Genomic DNA, 23201 nt, shown 5'->3' with positions numbered 1-23201 from the left:
CCAGGAAGTGGGGGTGGGCAGGGCCGAGGGATCCCCTCCCTCTGTGCCCTTGTGTCCGCCACAAAGCCTCCTCCTCAAATGGCCTCACTCGAATGCCATCTTCACCCCGAAGCTTCTCCAACCTCCTCCCACACGCTACACATGCACATGCACACACACACGCACACACGGTTTCCCCCTTGCTTGTGCTTTGGGCTTCCCCAGGGAACCCTACCCCTGCCCAGGGCCACACTCTGCTTTCCTTAGCGTGTCCAAGGAGCTGCTGGTCTCCCGGGCTTCCTGGGCCTGCTTCCCTTTCCTGTGTCTCTGTCCCCTCACCATCCACAATGGGCTGTCAATCCGGAGCCTTTTTTCTGCCCAACTGAGCTGATTTGTGAGGACGCATAAGCAGACACACTGGAGCCCTGGCCGCCTCCCGGCATCGTGCAGGCCGCTTACCTCTGTCTTGGGGGCCTCCTCGCTGGGGCAGCAGCCTGGCTCCAGAACGGCCCCTGCCTCGTCCTTTTCCTCGCCTTTGCCCTGCTCCGGGATGTGGGGGACCTCCGCCCCCCGGGGGGGGCCTGCTGGGGCCTCCCCCGCAGCGCCCTCTGCCGACCCCGCTGCGTCTCGGCTCTGTCTGGGCTCATCGTCTTCCTTTGCTGCCGTCGCCTCCTCTGCCTCCCTCTTTTCTGTCTCTTCTTTTCCTTCTGTGGGGCTCCTGTGACCATTCTCGGCCTCCGGGTTGGAGGCTTGGCCTGGCGGGACAGCCTCCCCTGTGGCTGGACGTGGGCTGGCCTCCTCGTCAGAGCCCCCCACGGCCTTCTGGGGCGGCTGGGCGTCATCCACGGCCTGGCCCTTCTCCTGCCTCTCCGCTCGGCTGGACGTCCTCCTCAGAGGAGGCTTCTCCTGGGCCCCCGCCGGCCCCTCGCCGGGAGGAGGAGAACCCAGGGCCTCACTGTGGGGTGGGAACACCTCGTCCCCATTCTCTTCCTTGGCACCATTCTCCTGGGATGACTTGGGGGCCCTGAGGTCGGCCAGGTCCCCACAGTCTGACTGGGACCTCCGGAATCGCCTGGAGGGAGGGCGCCTTTTTATGGAGCCCTTCGTCCGCACCTGGAAGAGCGTGAGGAGAAGTTAGTCGCAGCCTGTGAGAAGGGCCAAGGGGGACGGTGTGTCTTCCGATGTCAGTCTGCGGCTTCCTCAGCCAGCCTCCAAGGGCCCTTGACTTTCCAGGAAAACGGACCCCTGCGTGCTGGGTATCTGGGGTTGTGAAGTCACAGCAAATACTTTCCATCCACTAAAAACGATAACCTTCATTATCCTGTAAAACATTAATCTGTTCGGTGTCGAATTTAGCAATTTAATACCAACATTTTTTTTTTAGCTGCCTATAAATAACCAGGTCTTTGAGGTTCTTTGCATGAGCTTTTCCATATTACAGGTTTCCTCACAAATGGACGAGCTGAGTAAAATCAATGTCTGTTTTTTATAAGAGTCATGTTTTAACATTTAGGACCTTTTACTTTGACCCAGGTGAACCCAACAGACAAGCGCATTAGGGGTCTGCAGCTGGCCTAGCCCTGCTCAGGGACCTCATGGGGACAGAGCCGCACAGCCGGTGACCAGCTTTGCCCCCTTCCCCAGCCTGGCCCCCCCAGCCCTCTGCAGAGCTGGCTAATCCCGGGAAAGCTGCACGCCCTCTCTTTCCTGGGCTCCGGTCCACCAGGAGCAGAAGGCTTAGGAGCGTCCAGTGGAGCCGTGTGACAATCCTGTCCGGTCCGGGAAGTGTGTGTGCCTCCCGGTCACTCGGGCCTCATCTAGCTAGGCCCAGTGGACTTTGCCAGAAGCGCGGTGGAAATGTTTATGTGGATGCCCTGCTTTATGCAGGTGTTGTGTCCTTTAAAATTTTATATGTAGATGAGATCTTATTTCATAAACCTTTAATCTTATTCTTGTAGGGCTTCCCAGGCCCTTTCCTGAGACCATGGTGCTGCCAGCCCTTTAGGTTATCAAGGCCTGGCCCTGCCGTCACAGCAGGGTCCCTGCTGCCCTCAGAAGGCTAAAGCACCCCCTCTCCCTCATCACAACCAGGTGGCAGCCCTCCCTCCCGGCCCCGCCCCTCCCTCTGCACGTCTCCCTGGTGAGCATCCCATGAAGAGAGGAGGCTCTGCCCTGGGTTCCTCTCTGCTGTCAGGGGTCTGTCCATTCCCCTGAGCTGGAGGACCTCTGCTCTATCCCCAGCCCGCAGGCTCAAGACTTAGCATCAGTTTGTTTCCCTGGGTTCTACCTGTTTCTACCCATTTGATTTTTCCCCATGAATTTTCTGAAATGGCCCGGAAGACCCCACTCTTTCCATCCATTTCTTTAAAGTTCTATCCATTTGCCGTCCCCAGGCCTCAGATCCCTTTATGTTGGCCCCTGCCGGGCTCTGGCCGCAGTTTGCTGGGCACCGCCCGGACAGTGCTGGACCGGAGCTCCGGTTCTTACTGCGTCCAGTAGGGCCGAGGGTCTGATAAAGGAGAGCTCTCTCACTATCACGGCGGCATCTACAGAAATGGGCCCCACGTCCCTTTGTGCAAAGGGTACAGTTTGGATGTTCTTTCAACGGAGCAAGCTGCAGGAAGAGGGGGCACCTAAACCAGTGTGGATCCAGCCAGAGTCGCGTGTTTCGGAACCCTCACGACCCTGCCCACCCACTGTGTGGGTCACTGATCAGGCCTTCAGACTTTTCTCAGTTTTTGTCACAACAGTCCGAGCAGCTGGGACCTGTCCTGAACCCTCCGCCCTCTCTCCACAGAGACGGAACGCTCCATCCCCCAGGCGGCCCTCCGGGTGAGGGGCACAGCTCTGGGAGACGATATGGGAGGCAGGTGAGCGGGAGCCGCAGGAGAAGTTTCCTCCTGTTGAAAGGCAGCTCTGAGTAGAGTGCCAGCGTCCTCAGGGCAGAGACTCGAGACCATCCTGCCCATCTCTTCCGAGGAGCCCCAGGCTCCCCAGGGCTCCGGGCCCAGACACTACCTTGTTGAAACAGGGCAGACGGCTCCCTTCGGGAGGCTGGTCAAAGCTCACGGGCACGTCCTCGGGCTCCTGAGACTGCACGCCAGGGCTGCTGGGAGTGGAAGGTGGGCTCTGGAACGGTGACACCACAGCCTTGAGCCCAGGACTCTTGGGCGAGGCCCCAGGCAGCAGGGCCGCTGGGTCGAAAGCTAAATTGGCCTGCCGAGAAAAGGGGAGGCTTGTTAAATAGCGGTGGGGGACCAATCACAGGTGACACGAGGCTTACGTGTCGCTTCCTAACCAAGTATCCACCGTCCCAAGTGTGTGTGTCATGTCCCGGGCCCGGAAGCAGTGCCCACGAGAGCTGTCTCCTGCTCCCTGACTGACCACAGGCTGCGTTCCAGAATACCCTGAAAGTGCTGATTTGGATCCAACAAAAATGCCACGGAACAGCTCCAGCTTAGAGACGAGGAAGCAGAAATGGCAACTACTACCAGCATGTGCGGACACACAGTGTCGCAGCAGGTCCACCTCTTGGTCCCTGTTCTCGAGGGAGCCCCTCGTAGTCCCTGCTTCCTGAACCCCGACTATTTGCTGGCACACAGCAGCCCTACACGGTCCATTTTGTTCTTGTGTCCATCAGGAAAGTGGCCGCAGAGCCTGCCCTGGGATTCAAGCCAGGCCGGCTTGTCCCTCAAGCAGGCGGCCCAGCCCTTCTGAGAGGGGCTCGTGGACCAGACACCAGTGTGGGTGCCCCGGGGCCATCGCGGGGCAGGGAAAACCAGGCTCAGATGAATCCGGAGGGCAACACAAGGGAAGGTGACCTAAAGGGAACTGAGGCCTCAGGGAGCCAGGAGTTGGGCTGGCGGAGGGGCAGGGAGGCCCAGCTCCATCCCACGGCTATGGAGAAGGCCGTGGTGCCCGACGGCTGTGTGGCCCGCGGTCCGCGCTACGGGCACTCCTTCTAGCTCTGTCACCCCCTGGGTCCCCCAACCCTTGCACAGACGTCTTCCAGACCAGCAGACAGCAGGGAGGCCTGACAGGGAGGAGACAGATGGCTCAGGGGAAGCCGTCCACACAGACAGAGAGGTCTGCGAAACTCGGGTCTTCCTCCTAACAGCTGTCTGGTCTCCACTGAGTCCAGTAAGTAGCCGGAGTCTCGGGTTCTTTCTTTGTCCAAACTGGTTAGCTGCCCGCCAGAGTCCTCTCTGACCTGGTCCCGTTGCGGTGTCCTGCCACCACCCGCCCCTCCCTCCAGAGCTGTGCGGGTGCCCCCTTCCTCCTGCCAGAGCTCTGCTGGCTTGGAGAACCCCTGTGTGTGCTTTAGGACCCGCAGACGACACGGAGTTACTCATGTCTAGGAAAGTGTCAGTATGTTCGACTGTGATTTGAAGAAAGAACTTGTAACACGGACAAGGCTGAGTCCTGGTAAGAATGAAAAACAGAAAAGTTACATAGCAACGCCGTGAGCCCGAGCCATGCCCGAAAGCAGCAACGAGCACCAAGGGACAGGCCTGGTGACAGGGCTTCAGGGTGGGGCGTTAGAGCTTTGATGTCTCCCTCCCCGCCCAAGTTCAAGCTGGAAGTTCCGCCTCTAAGACTGCTTGCAAATAAAATCCATCTCGCTGGCCAGCAGGAAACCTGAACTTTGAATCATGGACTACCCCTGGGAGGAAAATCCGTACTCCGTACTCATCTAATAGAATATTTGGGTGAAAAGTCTAGTGGATGATGCATTTCTTAGAGTTCTTGGCTCCCCCTGCCCCCTCCCCTTTCTAACAAAATAAGGCTCCTATGGGATCTGGCCAAATTGTCATCCTGTTGCTGACATTCTTAATGAGGTAGAATGATTAGCGATCACAGCCTTATTCTCAGTTGCTTGCTTCCCAGAGAGACTCCTTAAAGATGGGGAAGGGAAGGAGAACAGCCCTGGGGGCACAGAGCCCGTGGGAACGAATTTCTGGCATTGGGGGGGGGGTGGGGAGGCAAGGGTGCCGGTCCTGGGCTACCCTGTACTCGGGCGTGGTATGCGCATCTGGAGACCCTTCTGAGATCCTCCTTATGAACATGGGACCCTGGCAGCCTCCTGTGTGGCAGGCGGCTCCCACTCCTCCCCTGGAGCTTGAATGCAATCAGGGCTTCTCGGTAGGAATTCAACGTCAGGGGAGCCCCCTCACACCCTGCGCAGGGTGGGCTCGTGGCCAGAAACTGGAGATGCTTTGCTTAACCCCAAACCAGGCGGGGGGCCAAATCCCTGGGCTCTCCCAGAGGTGGAGGCAGGAGCTGTGGCTACTTGTCTCGACACATCCCTCATAACGGCTTTGGGGTGAGGCTGATGAGCTGGTTTTCCCAGACGGGCCCGGACGGGAGGGTGCGGAGCACGAAGGCCTGGCTGCTTTGCTGGGTGCCCAGGCAGAGACCGTGGTGAAAGCCAGGAAGCCTCCACAGGCCCGGCCAAGACCGATGCCAACCTTCCTCTTAGCTTTAGCTCATGCTGTTCCCACAACGGGAGCACCTTCCTTCTTCCTTTCCAGCCTCCCATCCTTGAGAACCAACTCAGGGTCTAGGCATTTCATAAAGCCTTTATTAACTACCCCTGCCCACTCTAGTCCTCTCTTGCTCTAAAGTTCTAGAGCTGTGTTCTGACCTGGGATGGGGAGGGTGTCCCAGGAGATATCTGCTGCTGCCTAGAGATGGTTCCCATCGTCACAAGTGCTGGTGCCTCTAGCGGGTAGGAACCAGGGATGCTGTTAAGCATCTTGGAATGCAGAAGGCAGTGCCCTGCCACAACATGCCCCTGGGGCCTCAGTGCTGCCAGGTAGAGAAACCCCGGTCTGGAGCAGCAGGAGTTGGGCGGCTAACACAACGTAGGTCTGTATGTCATCTGTTGTATCACGCGTGGATGTCTTGTCTGCCCCCAAAAGACCGTGAGCTCAAGGTCAGTGCCACACGGTTCATTTACCCCCCAGGACAGACAGCCAGCTATGGGCACAGTAGCGAGGGCTACAAGGTGATGGGGGGTGGTGCAGGCTGTACTAACGACAGATTTGGGCAAATCCACGCAATGTCCAGCCGCGGAGGTTCCGTTCTGTGTGAGACTGAAACGGTTTGTGGGGCATTCAGGTCTTGGGGGAGAGGACTTGGCTAGTCCTGGAGCATTTCTTGCGCTATCATGTTTTTTTCTTTTTCTTTTTCTTTTTTTTTTTTTAAGATTTTTATTTATTTGACAGAAATCACAAGTAGGCAGAGAGGCAGGCAGAGAGAGAGAGAGAGGAGGAAGCAGGCTCCCTGCCGAGCAGAGAGCCCGATGCGGGACTCGATCCCAGGACCCTGAGATCATGACCTGAGCTGAAGGCAGAGGCTTAACCCACTGAGCCACCCAGGTGCCCATGTCTTTTTCTAGACTCTCGGGCCACCCCGTTATCCACCAACCCTTAGCTGTTAAGTACGGAGCTCGTGCTTGGTGGGATCTATAGTTTGGCCCTTTGTCCCGAGACAGAACTCATCCTTCGTAGCCGGTTAGCAGAGATCAAGTCTTCAGGTGACAGCAGGTCCTACCCTTAGGAGCCCCAGAGGCATGTGGATGTCGGATAAGAGTTGGGGGCATCAGAGTAGCCACGGGGAACCATTCTATGCTTACCTGGAGCTTCTCGATCAGAGGCGAGCTCTTCACCTTGATTTTAGGAGGATGGCTTGCACTGGGCGGTGATTTCTATAGAGCAAACGGACCAAAACAACCAAATGAGCAAGCTGCAGGGAGAGCTCGCAAGGCACAGGTGGAAGGACAGGGGCAGGAGCTGGTTTCACCACTTTCCCACTTAGCCTCAGCTCCGCACTTCCCGCGCCAGGCCTGCGCCAGCCTAGGCTCCCCTCCACACGCCCCCCATCTCACAGCCAACAAGAGCACTTGCACCTGTGAATCAGAGCTGGCAGGACAGACTCCGAAACACAAGAGGCCTCCTGTCCCAGGAAGGAAGACCTCAAGGTCATGAAGCGAGAACAGACTATGTCGGAGGGCACGAGAGCTTCACCTCATGACCTTCAACAACGTGAGCCCACAGGGAGGGAATTCTGAAGAGAAAAGGCAAAATGACCATTTGTTCTGTTTGCACAAACAAAACCACAACTACAGACCAAAGCTGAAACGTCACAGAGGCACAACCGAAATCTCTCCCTTGAACTAATGATATTTTTGGAAAAATCCGACCCGTGTGTTAATTATCGATCGTCGTTCTCCAGAACATTGGCGCTTCATCCTGATGAAGCAGACGCCGATCCCTGCCGCCTTCGGGCATCGCGCTGGTTCTAGGAAGAGTGTGACTTGGCGTCTGGCCGTGGACGCAGCCAGCGGCTGACACATACGTAGAAAACCACCAAACTTTCCGCCGGCTGGAGATGTTTTTGTAATGAACGTGCTTCAGGAATCTCATCTGTAGTTTATTTTATCTAAAAAATGGACTCCTGGGGCGCCTGGGTGGCTCAGTGGGTTAAAGCCTCTGCCTTCAGCTCAGGTCATGATCCCAGGTCCTGGGATCGAGTCCTGCATCGGGCTCTCTGCCCCGCAGGGAGTCTGCTTCCCTCTCTCTCTGCCTGCCTCTCTGCCTACTTGTGATCTCTCTCTGTCAAATAAATAAATAAAATCTTTAAAAAAAAATGGACTCCTTGTTTTGTGTCACATCCCTGTCACTTGAGTCTGGGTCCCCTGATATATGGGTCCCAACTCGGAGTGAAGACAGTGGTGTGATGGTGACGGCGAGGCGCCGTGTGGTTTAGCAGAGGCCGGGGCAGGATTAGGACTCGCCCACAGTTTGGAGACCCCATATGCGTTTCCTGCCCCCACGTGCTAGTTCACCTGCATCATAAAGAGGAGCGGCACCCACCTCTTGGAGGGGGTCCGAGGTATTTATTAACAGGATAATTGTACGTTAGTGATGGAAGGAGGAAGACTTACTCAGGCGAACTCCTTGGGACCTTTTTAAGGTCTCACATTGAGGGAGAGGGGCTGGGCTGGTTCAGTTTTCAGCTGACACTCGGGTTTTGACAGTCGGGTGCCCTGGCCTCAGCCTGACAACTAAGACCCAGGCAGGCAGGTTAGTATAAATGATTCTGGGGCGCCTGGGCGCCTTAGTCGGTGAAAAGTCCACCTTCGGCTCAGGTCTTGATCCCGGGGTCCTGGGATGGAGCCCGAGCCTGAGCTTCCACTCAGCAGCGAGTCTGCTTCTCCCTCTGCCCTTTCCCCTGCTCATGTCCTCTCTGTCAAACACATAAGAAATCATTAAGAAAACAATGATTCTAAGGACACCTCCAGTGCGAAGAAGGTGCCTTTGGTCCCATGAGTTCACCCTGTCAGACATTCCCACAGCAGCCGTGCAAGGAGCCACGTGTCCCTGATGAGGGCAAAGAGCTTCCAGACCCAGATCAGTCGGTTTTGATTTCTGGGCTTTACGGTGAAATGTCACAGGAGCCGTTGTTTCTGAAGAGACTGTTTTGGGAACCGCAGCAAGGGTTTTGCTGACAAAGCTCACTTTGTGTCGTATCAGAAACTTCTCTTCCCCGGACGACCACTATCTTCATGAGAGAGGGGACTTTGGATGACAGCAGCCCCTGTGCTGTAGGACCGCGCTGGGAACCCAGCCCAGGCTCCGAGCCCGTGGTCTTTTGACTTGGGCCGCAGAGTGGGAAGACGCGGGCGCCGCGGCCAGTGCAGTTCCCGGACATGGCAGCAGGGGACAGCATCCCCCCCCCCCCCCCCCCCCCCCCCCCCCCCCCCGCCGTCTAACACAGGGCTCCATCCTCCCGGGAGGGAAACTCGCTCAGGCTCTGAACAGAAGTATGTACGTCTACGTGTGATGTTCCTAGAAGGTCGAGAAATTGTGGAGCTGATTTTTCAGCTGGGAGAGCTTTTCATTCTTTCTCTGGCAGAGGGTTTGGCCAACTAGTCTTGTGGCTGGAGGGGCAGCAGTGACGAAGCAGTGAGGAGACCCTGCCCGCCCTGAGCAGTGCCCTGACTGGAGCCCTCCCTCGAGCCCCACGCCCCCAGGCTTCGGGAACTCGGTTCCTGCAGGCAGCAGCCTCCCTCCCACCTGGCCAGTCAAAGCGGCTGGTTCTTTTTATTTCCCCTGATCACCCCGGTGACAAGACGTCATTGGTCCTGGAAGCAATGTCCTTCCTACGTGCAAGCAGCCTGCCACTTCTACTTCAGGCAAGGTTATCCTTCTAAACTCCGCTCTCCTACTTGTCCAGCCCTTGGCTCTTAGAGGCCGTCTCTCTGCTGGGCAGTCCCCCAGGGCCTGAGCCTGGAGACCAGTTTCTCCCAGAGCCGCTGAACTAACCTGATTCGCTCTGCTTTTATTCCAGGGAATAAAACGTCCCCGTCCAGCCCCTGTCATTTGTCTGGCTAGTGTTCATGTCCCGTTTCACAAATAAGGAAGCAGGCTCAGTGCAAGACAGGGGCTTCCCCAGAGCTGAGCCCGGGTCATGGGGGGCAGCCTCAGGTAGGCTCCTAAGGGCCACAGCCACAGACACCAAGCCCAAGGGCTGAGAGTCACCAGGAGAAGCTGACCCTCCGTAAAGAGAAGTCGTTGGCATGTATCTGGTCATAGCACTAGCTAGTAACTCCTTGAGGCCACAGAATCATAATACTGGTGTTTGAAGAAATTCCAAAAATCCTCAGTTTTTAAAAACCGTGTTTCTTGGGGTTCCCATTCCAGAAAGAGACCCTTGTGCAGGGCCTGGGCGAGTAACCTCAGAGCAGTAACCTCTAGGTGCCCCCACCCTCCTTGACCGGCAGCAGCAGCGCATTTCCGCTTTCTCTGATGGGCCTCCGCCTATAAGCCGGTGGGAAAGGTTTGAAACTGTCTCTGTCCTCCACACATTCAAGACCACAGGCGCTCAAGGTCACACGGGCAGCGCGTGTCCATTATCAGGTTGCTGGTCCCCAGAACGGAAGGAGAGAGGTGGCTGAGGTGAGATGTGGGAACTGAGCTGCGTTTGGCTTCCTGGCTCCCTCTCGGGGTGGGTCTCCCAGGCTGGACGAGAAAGCATGCAAGCTCGCTTCTGGGGGACCGTGGTGTAGCCACCAGGAAGGCTTTTGGCTCTGGGAGGGGCACAGAGAAGTCCCTCTTACAGCTACGATGGGATAAACAAGAGCAGGTACATACCGAGCCTGGGAATCTACTGCCGGCTAGATCTGTGATGTCAGCGCCCGGCTGCTGTGCGTGACGCTGGTCATTCACACACCAGGGCGACGAGGCCTCTGAATACTCTGATTTTCTTCCAGGGACCCAGAACAGTAGCCAGTCTTTACAAGAGTAGTGTGAAACCACGGTACTCGGTCTCACGAGGCAACCCTGCCTTACACAAGTGCAGCCTCTTTCCAGGTGCCTTCTGCACAAGGAAGATCATAGAAGTCGGACCTGGACTAAAACATAACTTTGGTGACTCCTGAGTCTGGTGTGGTAATACTGTACGACCCATTTGTTCTCTTTGTTGAAATTCTCCGGCTTGGAAAACAGTGCTCCAAGTCTAGACAAACCCTAAAGGAGCCTCCATGAGCAGGAGTGGAAAGGAACCTGGGTGTCCGAATCAAGGGTGCTGGGAGCATTAAGAAGAGGAACTTCATCCCTGAATCCGGATGGGAGAAACTCCCTGCACAGGTTTCAAGGTCTAAATGTGTGTGTTTCTCCTCTAGAAGGAGAAAGCAGATCCATAACCAGCATCCCCGAGCCCTGGCACGACACTTACCTCCTCACCATTCTGGCCCAGCTCTACCTTGGGGGGGAACAGGGGGAGGGAGCAGGGCGGTTTCCTTCTCGTTGGTTTACAGGCTGGTGTCTGGAGGCAGGGGGACAGACAGACACAGAGAGAAAAAGAGAGAGAGCTAATCAGGCAACAAGGAGGAAGAGGAGGAAGTGGAAGCTGGTTTTGGGAATGTTCAGGGATGTCTGGAGAGAGACGGAGGGAGGGTGCGTGTCTTTGATAGAGACTGTCCATTTGCTGTATGAGAGATTCTTTTCCAGGGTCTGCCCCTTCTGACTTCCGGGCTCCTGGGTCTTTTCTGCGGGAGCACCCTGTCTGCTTTGAGAGTCACTGGCCTCTCAAAACAACCTCTCAAAATGACACTGGCTTCTGGTCTCCAAGGGCTGCCGGCACCTTCTATCGCCACTACCCTCCTCACCCTTCGTGACATCGCGTTACTCTCTAGAAACCCAAGACCGATGTTTCAGATGGGAAAACCAAAGGACAAAACGTGGCATCTAAAGAATGATCTCTGCGCCCTGGTTGGCCCCAAGGGGCCACGGCCCACCCCGGCCTCTCCTTCCTGTCCCTCCTGCTGAGCTCTGCACACCCAGTGACTCAGGACAATCTAGCCCAACTCTCCCCAGCGTCACAACAACCCTTTTCACACTGTCCCCTCCAGCTGGACTCCCCTGGGGTCTGGTGGTCCCCGGATCCTTCCCGATCCCTGGCCTCCCATCAGAATGCATGTCCCTGAAAAGTTTTCTCTTCCTCTTCAATTCTCAACTCAGAATCTGCCCCCTCTCACCGTGCTCCTGACTCCCGGACGTGGGCGTGGGAGCTGAGCCTGGGGCACCTCCGTATTCTGAACCCGCCCAGGCCTCGCATGGCCAGGCAGGATCTAAGTCCCCCACAGTACATGACCAAGATGGAAACGAAGCCAGGCTCCCATGTTTCCAGCTCCCTGGCCTGCGTGTCCCCCCCTCCCCTGCTCCTGGCCAGGCCGGTGGGAAGCCTCCGCTTGAGTGGGGAAAGATTCTGCCCAGGCCCAGCCGCCTGGCCACACCCCTCACATTCAGAGGGACCCCTCTCGGGCTTCTCTTCCTAATTTGGTAAGTACGGAGCCTCCTCGCTCCCTCTGCTCTGGGCCTGACCCAGACTTCCCCTTCCTCCAGCCCCCTCCCAGAAGAGGGGCTCAGAAGCCCTTCGACTCACCTCCTTTGCGGCGGCTGCCTGCTCCCTGAACCGCCCAGCCAGCTGGGCCACCGAGGGGGGCACCGAGTCATCCACGGTGGCCCTGGCCTCTGCCGGTCTCTCCTGGCAAACCAAGGGGAAGCGAAAGTTAATGTGTGCTCGGCTCTCTCTTCTTTGCTTCTGGGGGCCACGCTGGGCGGGCGCTGTGCTGTGGCCTCGAGCAGGGAAGCTGTGACAATGGTGCATTTCAGTAGCATCTTGAACTCAGCCTGGCGCCCAAGGATTTTTAAGACCCTCCACTTAACGGCATTTAGTGCATAGTGGTGACCCTCTCGGCCCTGGGTGTGGCTCCGGGGGTCTAGAGAGGAATAAAACTGGGTCCTGTCCCACAGGGGCACCCAGGGGTCTGTGAAGTAGCACAAGCTCATGTTCCTCACTCTGCAAAGACCCAGCCTGGAGAGGGTTCTGTAGAGATGGCACGGGGCTCTCCTACCCTTGGTCGGAAGAGGCCTTCAGAAATGGGGAGTGGCCAACACGTTGGAAAGAAGGGCTTTAAGTGTAGGGAACAGGGTAAGCAGATGCCCTTACTGAGCTCTGAACATGGATATAGGTCTTGGCATCTCTCCTTAAGTGAGTGCCTTGGACGAAGAAGCATTCGGTGCCTCTTTGTTGAATTAATCAGGAAATAGTCTGACGGGCACTTGGCAAGCATAAGGGAGCCAGACTACCCGGGTTCAGGCCCTGAATTCTCCATCTCCTACGAGCTCGGCGAGCTGGGCCAGGGGCTCCCCCTTTCTGCACCTTTCCGCGGGTTACATGATTCACTGTCTGGAGTGCCGAGGCCAGCCGGGCACACCGTGAAGGGCTCTGGAAGGCTTGTCACTATGCCCAGCAGCGGGGTTCTCGCCAGAGCCCTCTGCTCTCCGCGGCGCCCTTCCCGAGAGCGGCTCGTCCGCTCTTCCTTCTGCTCCTTTTGCCAAAGGAACCACCTGCAAGTTAGGTTTCTCCAAGTTGGCTACAGGCGTGCGCAGGCCCTGCTTGCCCCCCCGCACAGGTCACTGGGACTCCCTCCAGGTGCCTCCAGGCTCCCTGATGCGACCAAGGTGCCCTGGACACTGTTGGTGTCCACGCGCCACTTCTCACCGAGACACACTTGGGGAGTCAGCGAGGGCTGTAAATGGCCACCCCACTCCGGCCGTGGGGCACGTGGTCTATGTAACCACCTGTCTGCAGTATTTTCTTAAATGCCCAGTCCTAGAGGCGTCAGGCGTTGGCTTTGGGGATGACGGCGATGGCCGCAGCCGCCCCGTGACTTCCCCTCCTGCGTCTAGCCTGAAACTGGGATTTGGGCGCAGCTGGTCTGAGAAAGCCCACCTTGGTCTCTGCATAGGGCTCGTGGCCCACAGAGATAAGGCCCGTGTCCATGTACATCACACACATGCGCTCACATTTACATACGCTTATCCGCGTGCCAACACACGCACGCACATGCGCTTCCTAGGCCCTCCTTTTTGTGCTAGAGGTGTGTCCAAACTTTCTTGTTTGGGTGTTCCCTCCAAAGTAAATGTCCCTGGTCATGGTAGACCCTGCCTGGGGTCAGGGGGTAAGGCAAGCCCCAAGCCCCACTAACCTCTTGTTGTGAACTTCAGCGATCAGGGCTGAGCCCTGTGAAGACGCCTTTGTTTAGAGATGGAGAGGAGTGGCCGGAACACAGATCTTTGGGTCTGAGAACAGGCTGTCCCGGAGGAAAGATGAGCTTGTCTTTGCTCTTTCCTGCTGTAATTCAAGGTCAAGCCCAGCCTAAACACCCAATGCTGACCTCGCATGCGGATGTGGAAGGGTTGGTTCACCTCCATTCGGGAAGCCGGGGGGGGGGGGGGGGGGGGGGGGGGACTGAGCCCTCCCCCCGCACGGCCCAGCTGGGCGGAGCTCCGGGGCTCCCACCTGCCCCGCCAGAGGGATCACAGGCCAGCGTCTCGTCCTTCGGGTCCTACGGAGAGGTTTTGGCCCGGAAGATGACTAGAGCCCCTCTGGGCCGACTGGTCTGCGCCTCTGCCTGACTCCCCGCACACAGAACGCATCGTTTCTCCGTCCGCCGCTCTTCACTGCTCGGGCCCTGCTGACCGCGCACTCTGCCTCTGCTCGCGAGGCACCAGTGGCGCGTGAGCAGGAAGGCACATTCCAGACAAAAATAGATCTGTAAGGGACTCAGAAACTCCCCCTAACCTCCTTGTCTCCAAACAGGGCTTGGCAAGGGGCTCCGGGAAGTGCTAGGACGATGAGGCTTCGGGAAGCTTTTGGGGCTTAGAGCTGGGTTGAAGGAAAGATTATAATATATCTGAGTTTGTTTCCCTGGAGCCCAGTGAATGGCTCTCCTTTAGAACGTCTGAGGGTTCCAGAGCTTATTGAAGCCTGGAAAATCCACTCACCACCAGCCCCTCTCCAGATCCCAGACTCTCCGCTGCTGCAGTGACACCCAGAGAGGGCAAGTCACTTAGCCAGAGTCACACAGGGGAGCCAAGAGGATGATCCCTTTCCTCCGGCGGCTGATAATCCAACAACGGATGTCAGTCAGGCAGCAGGATTTGTGAAGGCGCTTGGGAAACTGCGAAATGCTCTGTAAGAAGCAAAACTTGTCGGCCACCGGGTCGCACTGGTGCGGCAGGAGAAGTGTGGCCTTGCAGATGGACAGGAGCTGGCAGCTCAGCCTCCCTGAGGTTCTGCCTGGGTCTCTGCCTCGTGGTTCTCGTAGCTAGAGCTGCTAACCTCCTCCAGTGGCTCAAAGGGGCACCGCGCAGACTCCAGGTTAGTGAGGGACTTCTCCAGCTTTCTCTCCTGGTCCCGAGGCTGCTTCGGGAGGGCCACGTGCCCACCTGGACTGAGGAGGGCGTCAGGGTCCCTGCCTAGTCCCAGACTTTGCTGGGGCCCCTGCGACCTCCCTGGGACTAAGAGTTCTTTCTCTGTCCGTAATATGTCCACAAGGCATTTAACACAGAGCCCAGAGTGCAGAAAGTCCTCGTCGGAGGGGGCTTTCTGCTCCCCCCGCCCCGGCAGCGTCAGGGCCATACCTGCTCCTAGAGTCGCCGACACCCTGACTGACCCCCTTGGGACCTGGCCTGGCCAGTCACAGGCTCTCCCCGGCTGCATCCAGACCAGGTCTGAGTCACCGCTGAGATACCAGCGCATCCTTTCTTCTTGGGTCAGTCTCTAGGTCTTCATTCTGTTTTCCGGATTCATCTCCTTCCGGACTTTAGCTGACACCTGCCTTCCCCGACTGTGTGTCTCCGCGCCAGCGTCCTGGGCCCAGCTCCGGCTCACCGAGCCCTCCCGCCACAGATCAGCTTGGCTCTGCCAGCCAGCTTGGAAACCGCTCCTGTGTACCTGTCTAACGTTGCTGAGGCCAGAAGAAAAATCACCTCTGGTGTTTACTTTCCTTTTCTATGGGGCTTTCTTCTGAGAACTGGGGAGTCCCTGTGTCTGGACGGCATGGAACTTCCTCCAAGCCGTTGCCATGTTGTGTAAACACAACCCGCATAAGCCGACCATGCACACAGCAGAACCTTCGTGCTTGGCCCGACTCAGGCTCTGCCTCCTTCTTGGCCCTGCCCGTTTCTCCGTCGTCTTCTTGGGTCCAAGACCCAAGTACCTGACACCATCTGGGCCCTGCATTAGGGAAACAAGGCACCGAGGGAGGCCTCTCCGTCCATAGTGAGGGGAGAAGCGAGGGGAGCACCAGCTCGGGGGCTGAGGAGCCCCTGCTCTTGGCTAAAAGGAAGGTTCCCTTGCGTGCCAGAGACAGCACAGATGACCAGAGCCTTGAAAATATGAAGCGTTTCCTTCTTTGCTTTTCTAGAATGACGACGGATCTTAACACAGTCCTTTAGGGGATTCACATTCTTCCAAAACGATCATACTTACACTCACTTCAAAAGATCCACAGACCAACTCTCCGGGATGCCACAACGGTCCGGAGTCTTCCTTCACAGCCCTCCCTTCTCCCTGACTCTTCGACTCACCCAGCGTCCAGCCATTCCCATCCTGGGATGGTGCACATGGTGCGGGGCTGGGACCCAGGAAGGCCCGCGTGACCAACCTCCGTGCTCAGGACACCTGCTGTGTGGGGAGCTCTGCCCTTACGGCACTCGGGACACTCGCTGCAACTCTCACGCCCCTCTTCCGGGAGAAGAAACTACCCCAAGTGGCTGAGTAACTTGCTATTCAAGTCAGCAAGAGCCAGCACCGGACTTCGCTAGATACCAAAGCTCCAGCTCTTTCTAGAACAACGCCCTAAGTAACTCTAGACCTTTTGGGGAAGGGTTCTCTCACTCAGTCATTAATATATCCAGTATTATCCACTATATCCAATTATGTGCAATAGTATCACCAATAAACATCTACGGTTCTAGGCCCTGGGATATAACAGCAAATAAGAGGGAGCGCTCACCCTTAAGGGTTTGCTGTCCCAAGGGCGGACACCAACTACAAGCACAGACACAGGTAGACAAGGTGACTGGCTGAACGCTTAAGAAGAAAGGAAACGTTATCTCTGCGGGTGGGGAAGACACGTATGAGGAGGCGTCATCCGAGTTCAATCCCAGCAGGGGACGAGATGGGAAGCAGACAGCACAGACAGAAACAAAGGCTGAGGGCCAGAGTGACGAGCAGGACAGAGACACGGTGCATCCAGGAGACGAGGGACGTAAGGTTGCGAGCGGCCGGGGCCACACCGTGGGAGGCTGTCTCCCAGAACACCACCCGGAGGGTTTCCAGGAGAGCTGGGAGCTGGGCCCCCCCCAAGAGGCTGTCTGTCTGGAAGCGGAGAGCCCAGGAGGGGCTTCTGCAGGCGGCCCCGCTGAGCGCCAGTGGTGGAGGGGCCAGGCTTGCAGGGGGCAGAAGGGGTGGTCTGGGGGCAGGACAGCGAGGAGAGACAGACGCCCTGGGTCTGGGGAGCACGGGAAGGCAGCAGCCGAGGGCGACTCCCGAGAGTCTGATTCGGACAGGGGGAGACAGCGGGATTTTTCCCTGTGCTGGGGCAGGCTTGCTGGGACAGGAACCGTGAGTGAGGGTGGACGAGGGGTGAACCGTTCCTTCTTGGTCACGAGCGTCTGAAATGTTCATAGACGTCCAACTGGAGACACGGCAGAAGGGAACTGAATGCAACCACATCCAGAGCTCAGAGGACGGGTCCAGGCTGGACACGAAACTAACCCTCGTTAGACTGTATTCACAGTCACAAGACTAGATAAAATCGGAGGATACACAGTATAGGGCAAAGAAAGGGTCCCCAGACTGAACTCTGGGCCATCTCCTTATTAATGCTGGGATGGCTGTCGTTCGCAGAGGAGGGGGCCTGGCAGACATTTTCCTGCAGATGGGATGGGTTGGGGCCAGAAGAGCCCTGTGGCACAGGTGACAGAGGGTAAGAACCCTGCGATGTCACCGGACAGAGAAAACCTTGTGTCTGTCCCCCGTGGTGTTGAGACCCTCCTTCCTTATTTCTCGAGCATCTCCAGACGCCGCAGCAGGCACGGGATGACTGTGGTGGCCCTCAGAGGGCACACGGCCCTTTCTGGAGGAGGCGGGCAAGGGAAAGACCAGCAACAAAATGAGGCCCAGGGACAGGAGCGTGTGCATGATGCCGACCAGATTTCACATAAGCCCCCAAAGTCCCAAATATCCCATATCTGCCCATCTGCGGGCTTTAAGGATCTGAAAACAGCAGGTGCTTGGCCTCTGAGAGTCTCCTCCTAGGAGGTGACAGCAGACCGGGAGTGTGGACAGGGTTGAGCAGCCCTCAGTCAGTGGGACACATGATGGATGCATTAGTGGTCTTAGAATCAGTGTAGCCCGTGGCTTTGGGGGCGCGGCAGGTCATCCAGGAGGGCTCAGCTGGGTTAGTGGCGGAGGCACGGGCTGGGTTAGGGTCCAGGCGCGTTCCCAGGTCACCGCAGGGACAGCAGAGAGAGAGGGGAGGCAGAGATGTTCATCCCGAGCGCCATTCTAGTGATGGGACCTTATAAATGTAATTTGGGAGATAAGGTATCTTCACTTTCTTTATCAAACCCGTTGCCGTCGGACAAGCATAAGGAAAACACCTTTGAGTCTGGTGGAGCTGGGGAGGCACAGGGACTGCTTGACAGAAGTGGAAAGAACAACTCATTCGGAGTCAAATCTGGGTTCTAATCTTGGCTCTCAAACGTACTGGACATGGGTCTTGCTGACTCTGTGCTTCCTTATTCATAAACAGAATTCTTAAGATCCATCAGCCTCTGGTCCAACCCGATATGCAACAGGTGCCCTGTTTCCTAGGGTGATGCCGTCATTCTCCCGGAGACACAGGAGGCAGCTAGAATCCCCAGAGTCCCCACAGATTCAGAATGAGCCCTGTCTGTGCTGGGAGGGGTTCCCAGCTGGTGATTCTCATGCTCTATGCGACACGGTAGAGCCCAGAGCTCAGGGTGGAGCCAGATGGCCCCGGTTCAAATCCTGCCTCTGCATTTACTAGTTCTGTGGCCTTGGACCAGCTACCATTTTTGTGCCTCCATTTCTTTCTTTCTTTCTCTATCCTTTTTTTTTTTTTTAAAGATTTTATTTATTTATTTGAGAGTGAGCAATAGAGAGAGAGAGAGAGAGAATGTGCATGAGCAGGGGAGAGGCCGAGGGAGAGGGAGAAGCGACACGGGCTTGAACCCAGGACGCTGGGGTCATGACCGAAACCAAAGGCAGACATCTCACCGACTGAGCCACCCAGGTGCCCTGAGTGAGCCCTGCGCCTCAGTTTCCATGGACGATGGTCGCACTTACGGTATATGGTCATTGGAGGGACTTAATGAGTTCACGCATGTAGAATGTTTAGACAGGGCAAGGCATGAAGTCGGCCTCCTGGAACTGTTAGCTGTTACTAAATAGCATCTGACGGCAGATGCTGGCTACGGGGCCTCTGGCTCCCTGGATGCGCCAAGGGAAATCCAGGGTCTCCTCTGCTCCTGCTCTCCCATTCCCTTCGGTGACCGAAGCCTCGGGGGGACCCCCAGCTGGCGGAGATGTGCTCCCTGTGGCTTCCCGCCCTGGGTGCTCCGGAGGGGCCATCGCGCCTCAGCCGTCTCGGCTGGCCACCGTACCAGCAAGGCCGGCTCCCAGCAGACTCTGTCAGAGCGCTCAAGCCATCCCCGAGAAACCCATGTGCTCGGTGATGAGCCATTAAAACAATAAACCAAGCACAATTTTATGCTTCGTACGGTCGGGACATGGATCGGGGATACAGACACGCCCCAACTGTCCAAAGCTCTTTGTCCAATCAAAGCAGCTGGATCAAAATATCACGTCCGTGGCCACTCACGGATGCACGGACAGGCGGCCATGGCCTATCTGTGTATCAGACTGCCGCTTGGCCACGCAAAGGATGCGGTCGTGATCGCGGCACAGTGTGGGTGAACCCCAAGGCTGCTGCTCGCTTGGGGATGGGGCAGTCACAGAGGACCACGTGCTCCACGATTCCATTTACACGAATTGTCCGGAACAAACAAGTCTAGTCTGTGAAGACAGAGTAGGTCCCTCAGAGTCACAGACTGCTCTGTGGCGCGTTACCAGAGAGGCGCGGTTGTGCAGGGCTGGGGCACGGGAAGACGAGGACACGGGGTGAGCGAGGGCTCAGGGGTGTGGGATATCTTTTTCGGTGAGGTGATGAAATGCTATGGAACTGACCACAGGGACGGCTGCACAACTCTGTGAATAAGGAAAAACCTTTAAATGGGCGAATCGTACTGGACGTGAATTCTCTGTCAACTGAGCTTGTTGGTTTGGGGTGGGGAGGCCAGCCGAGGGGACCGGCTCTGTCTGCATGTGCCCGACTTCCCTCCCTGCACATTCGGCTTCGCAAGGCTCCCAGCATGCCTTGCAGCTGCAGACCCTTCTAGGGAGTGTCCTCCAACTTGTCCCTGGAGGGGCTGGTCACGCAGTCGGGTGCCTTACAGGTCTGTGAGCGGGACAGAAGGTGTCTGAGGTCAAGCAGCCAGCGGAGGGCCTGCACCAGAGGCCCTCGGCTCACGGTGGGTCCCGCCTTCCCTCAGGGAGTACTTACTGAGCGTCTGTCCTGTGCCCAACACGGACTAAGCGCCGGGATATAACGTTGAAAGTTCATGGTCCTGGGGCTCCAGGAGCTGCTCGTTTTACTGAAAACAGACTAATAAAATTACCCTAATGCAGAAAGACCATGGCTGGGATTGGGAAACGCCCATCACTGCCATGGAAGCTTAAGAGAAGGGGCACTTCGGTCGTGTGAGTGAATCAGGGAAAGCTGCATGGAGGAAGTGATGCTTACGCAGCCTTGAGGGGTAAATAAGACCTTGGCAAGAGGGATGGAGGGAGTGGGGGGAGGGGGGAGGTCATACCCGGCACGGGGGAAGGACTGGCAGGTGCCCAGTGTCCAAGTGCGGAAGACGAAGACGTCTTTGGGAAGTTTAATTGGTTCCATTTGGTCTAAGTGGAAAGGGGAGGCGGATCCAGGTTTTCTCTCAGGCTCGTTCAGGCTGTGGCACTCAGGTCTTAGCTGCGTGGGGGTCCTCGGGCAGACCTCGATGTCTCTGAGCCTCAGTTTCACTACCTGTAAACTCAGCATGATAACCCTCGTGTCCCTGTGTCGTCATGAGGACAAAGGACGAGGGTGGCCCTCAGGGCCAACACCTGCCGTGAGCATCCTCGCCCAGGACCTCTGCAAGCAAGTGGGGCTGCTGGGACGGCGCTCGGGAATGCGGACTTCATCTCCCAGGCGTGGGGGAGCTAAGGAAACATCGTGATGGGGAGCGATAGGATTCGCTGCGTGGGAGGAACCCTCTGGAAGCAGATGCACAGTGGTGTGTGTTTCCACCCCTTCTGCTGTCCTGGGGCGACAGGCAGGATCTCCTGCTGCTCTTTGGAGGATGCTGAGAAGGAAGGTGTTTTCCGTCATCAGCATCTTCCTCCTTTCTTCCTTTTCTTCTCCTCCTCATGATGGTTGTTGCTTGTTACCACCCCTCGCGCAGGGCGCCTGGGAGGTGGGCTGGTCAGGACACTGGGCAGGTCCCGAGCATGGTCTCGGACCTGCCCCTTTCTTGGGGGACTCTGGTCACCTCACACAGGCTCTTGAAGCCTCGGCCTCCTGCCCTGTGCAGTGGGAGTCAGGCCTGCCTTGCCTCCCTCATGGGACCGTTGTGAGGCTCTGCACACGTGACGGCAGACGCACACCGGATGAGAAGAGACAGAGACGCCACGACGGGTGCTGTCTGCACCCGAGTTTACGGGCTGCTGGGGATTTTAAGTATTTAAAGTGTGACCCATCTGCTTGGTACGCAGAATAACGGCCCCCAAAGATGTCCGCATCCCAACCTCTGGATCCTGTGAATATAGTAGGTTCCACGGCAAAGGGGAATGATCAGCTGCCCTTAAAACAGGGAGATTGTCCTGAATGAGCTGGGCGGTCCCAGTGCAGGCAGGAGGCTTCCCAGACGTGGAGGAGTGGGCTGGAAGGGCGTGAGCATCTGAGAGAGCCAGTGAGGCTGTGGGGCCTCGAAGGCGGAGGGGGCCGCAGCCGGGAGAGGCAGGCAGCCTCGGAGCTGGGAAAAGCGGGGAAGCAGGCTCTCCCCTAGAGCCTCCAGAAGGAACACAACCTGCCAACAGCTTGATTTTCGTGCAAGGAAACCCATGTCCAACTTGCGACCACCAGACCTGCAAGGTGACAGGTGACAGTTCACTTCACTGGCCACGGAGGAGGACGACAGGGAGCCGGCCAGGGTTTGCTGAGCACCCCCGAGCTGTGCGCTCTGCGCTGAAGACACGGCACCCCCCGTCCCTGGAACCCGCATTTGGGGGAGGGACCAGCAGTGAACAAATACCCAAGTGAATGCAGAGCATGGGTGTGTTGTTAAAGCCCTGAGTGGCTCACCGGAGATGGGGGCACCGGGCACGGCTTCTGTGTGTGGTCACAGGGCACCTCCCTGAGGAGGGCAGGAAGGGGGGAAGGGGAAGAGGTGACATTGAGCTGAGGGTCCTGTGGCTGGAGAAGGCCTGGGTGGAAACACGGCCTGGGCACCCACACTGGCCGGGGGCATCTGGGAAGGCTTCCAGGAGGAAGCACCAGCCTGGCCAAGCCTGAGGGATGAGCGCGACTGGTCCTTCTCCCACCGACGGAGCCTTACGGGGAAGGCTGGGGAGGCCAGGGCAGCTCCGGAAGCACAAGGGTTCCCCGAGTCTGGGCCAGGGCTTGCGATGGGCGGCAGGAGGGGATGCAGCGGCCAGGACGGGAGGGCCTCCGAGTGGGGACCCCGTTCCCAGGGCCACGCAGAGGCATCAGAGGGTTTTAAGCAAAACCGCTGGGTTTATTTTGATGCTCCTCTGGCTGGGAACTGGATGGGCTGGGGACAGGGAGCCCGGTCTGGAGGCTGTCACCCCTGGGATCACAGTGGGCACAGAGCGTGTGAACACCCACGGCTGCCCACAGAGATGGCCCTGAACGACGCTGCACTGGGCCAAGCCTCTTACTGCGTCTGGATCTGCCAAGGGAGCTGGAAAGTGCACTTAGGAAGAGCGAATGTGGACGGTCGGGAAGGGGGTGAGCCCCCGAGGAAGGTCGAAGGCCGCCGACATCTGGGGCAGGGGCCAGGGTGGAAGGAAGTCTGGGGACGGGGTTGGGGGCAGGGGTGGAGGGTCTGTCGGGAGTCTGCCGTTGGTGGCTTGGGGTTGTCAGACGCGGGCGGCGGTGAGGGCCTCCAGCCGTCCTGCAGCTCCTACCCTGCGCGCGGCCGCCTTTCACTCATGGGTGAGAACCCACGGTGCCTACAGCCCACCTTCTGTGGGCAAAGGAATGGCCTCAAGATGCCGAGTTTGTGGATTCTCCCGCTCGGAAGATCTAAACGAGTCCCTACCACACACCAGGGCACGCCAGGGGCTCACGGGTGAAGGATGGATGGGGCACTTGGGGCTGCTGGCCTTGTAGGAGAGTGAGGACGAGGACCTTCCAGAGGCTGAGAACAGGGCTCAGCGGTGCCCGTGAGCATTTGTCCCACTTGGGAATCCGTGGCTGTCCTAAGTAAGGACAGGGCTCGAGCCCCAGCATTCTGCTGACTTCGGGGGTCTGCCGGACTGCGGGGGACACTGGCTTGAACTGGGAAGGGACAAGGGGACAGGACTGGAGACCATTCAGGAGAAAGGGTTACAGCCAGGCTGGGTGACTGACCAGCTGGTGTGGGAGGAGTCGGAACCTTGTCCCACCCGAGCTCTGGCTCCGGCTGCTGGGGGACGGGGGCCGTGGGCCGAGCGGG

At 57.6% G+C, this 23201-nt stretch overlaps 1 protein-coding gene across 3 annotated transcripts in view; it reads right to left on the bottom strand.

The window, feature by feature from the left end:
- The window catches only part of RCSD1 (RCSD domain containing 1), a 63444-nt gene that overhangs the window by 4240 nt on the left and 36003 nt on the right, over positions 1-23201 (bottom strand). For 2 of the 3 annotated variants that reach the window (XM_082702616.1, XM_082702617.1), the window contains 5 exons: positions 11929-12030; positions 10720-10809; positions 6617-6688; positions 2998-3195; positions 439-1092 (listed from right to left, as the gene is read on the bottom strand). In XM_082702616.1, the coding sequence (XP_082558742.1) occupies positions 439-1092; positions 2998-3195; positions 6617-6688; positions 10720-10809; positions 11929-12030 (1116 nt within the window). Of the gene's footprint in view, positions 1-438; positions 1093-2997; positions 3196-6616; positions 6689-10719; positions 10810-11928; positions 12137-23201 lie in introns of all 3 variants that reach the window. The other variant, XM_082702615.1, reaches the window with a different exon arrangement.

This window comes from Mustela nivalis (assembly GCF_964662115.1).
Source record: "Mustela nivalis genome assembly, chromosome: 16".
NCBI classification, from domain to species: Eukaryota; Metazoa; Chordata; class Mammalia; order Carnivora; family Mustelidae; genus Mustela; species Mustela nivalis.
This window is presented reverse-complemented; position numbering and strand designations above follow the sequence as displayed.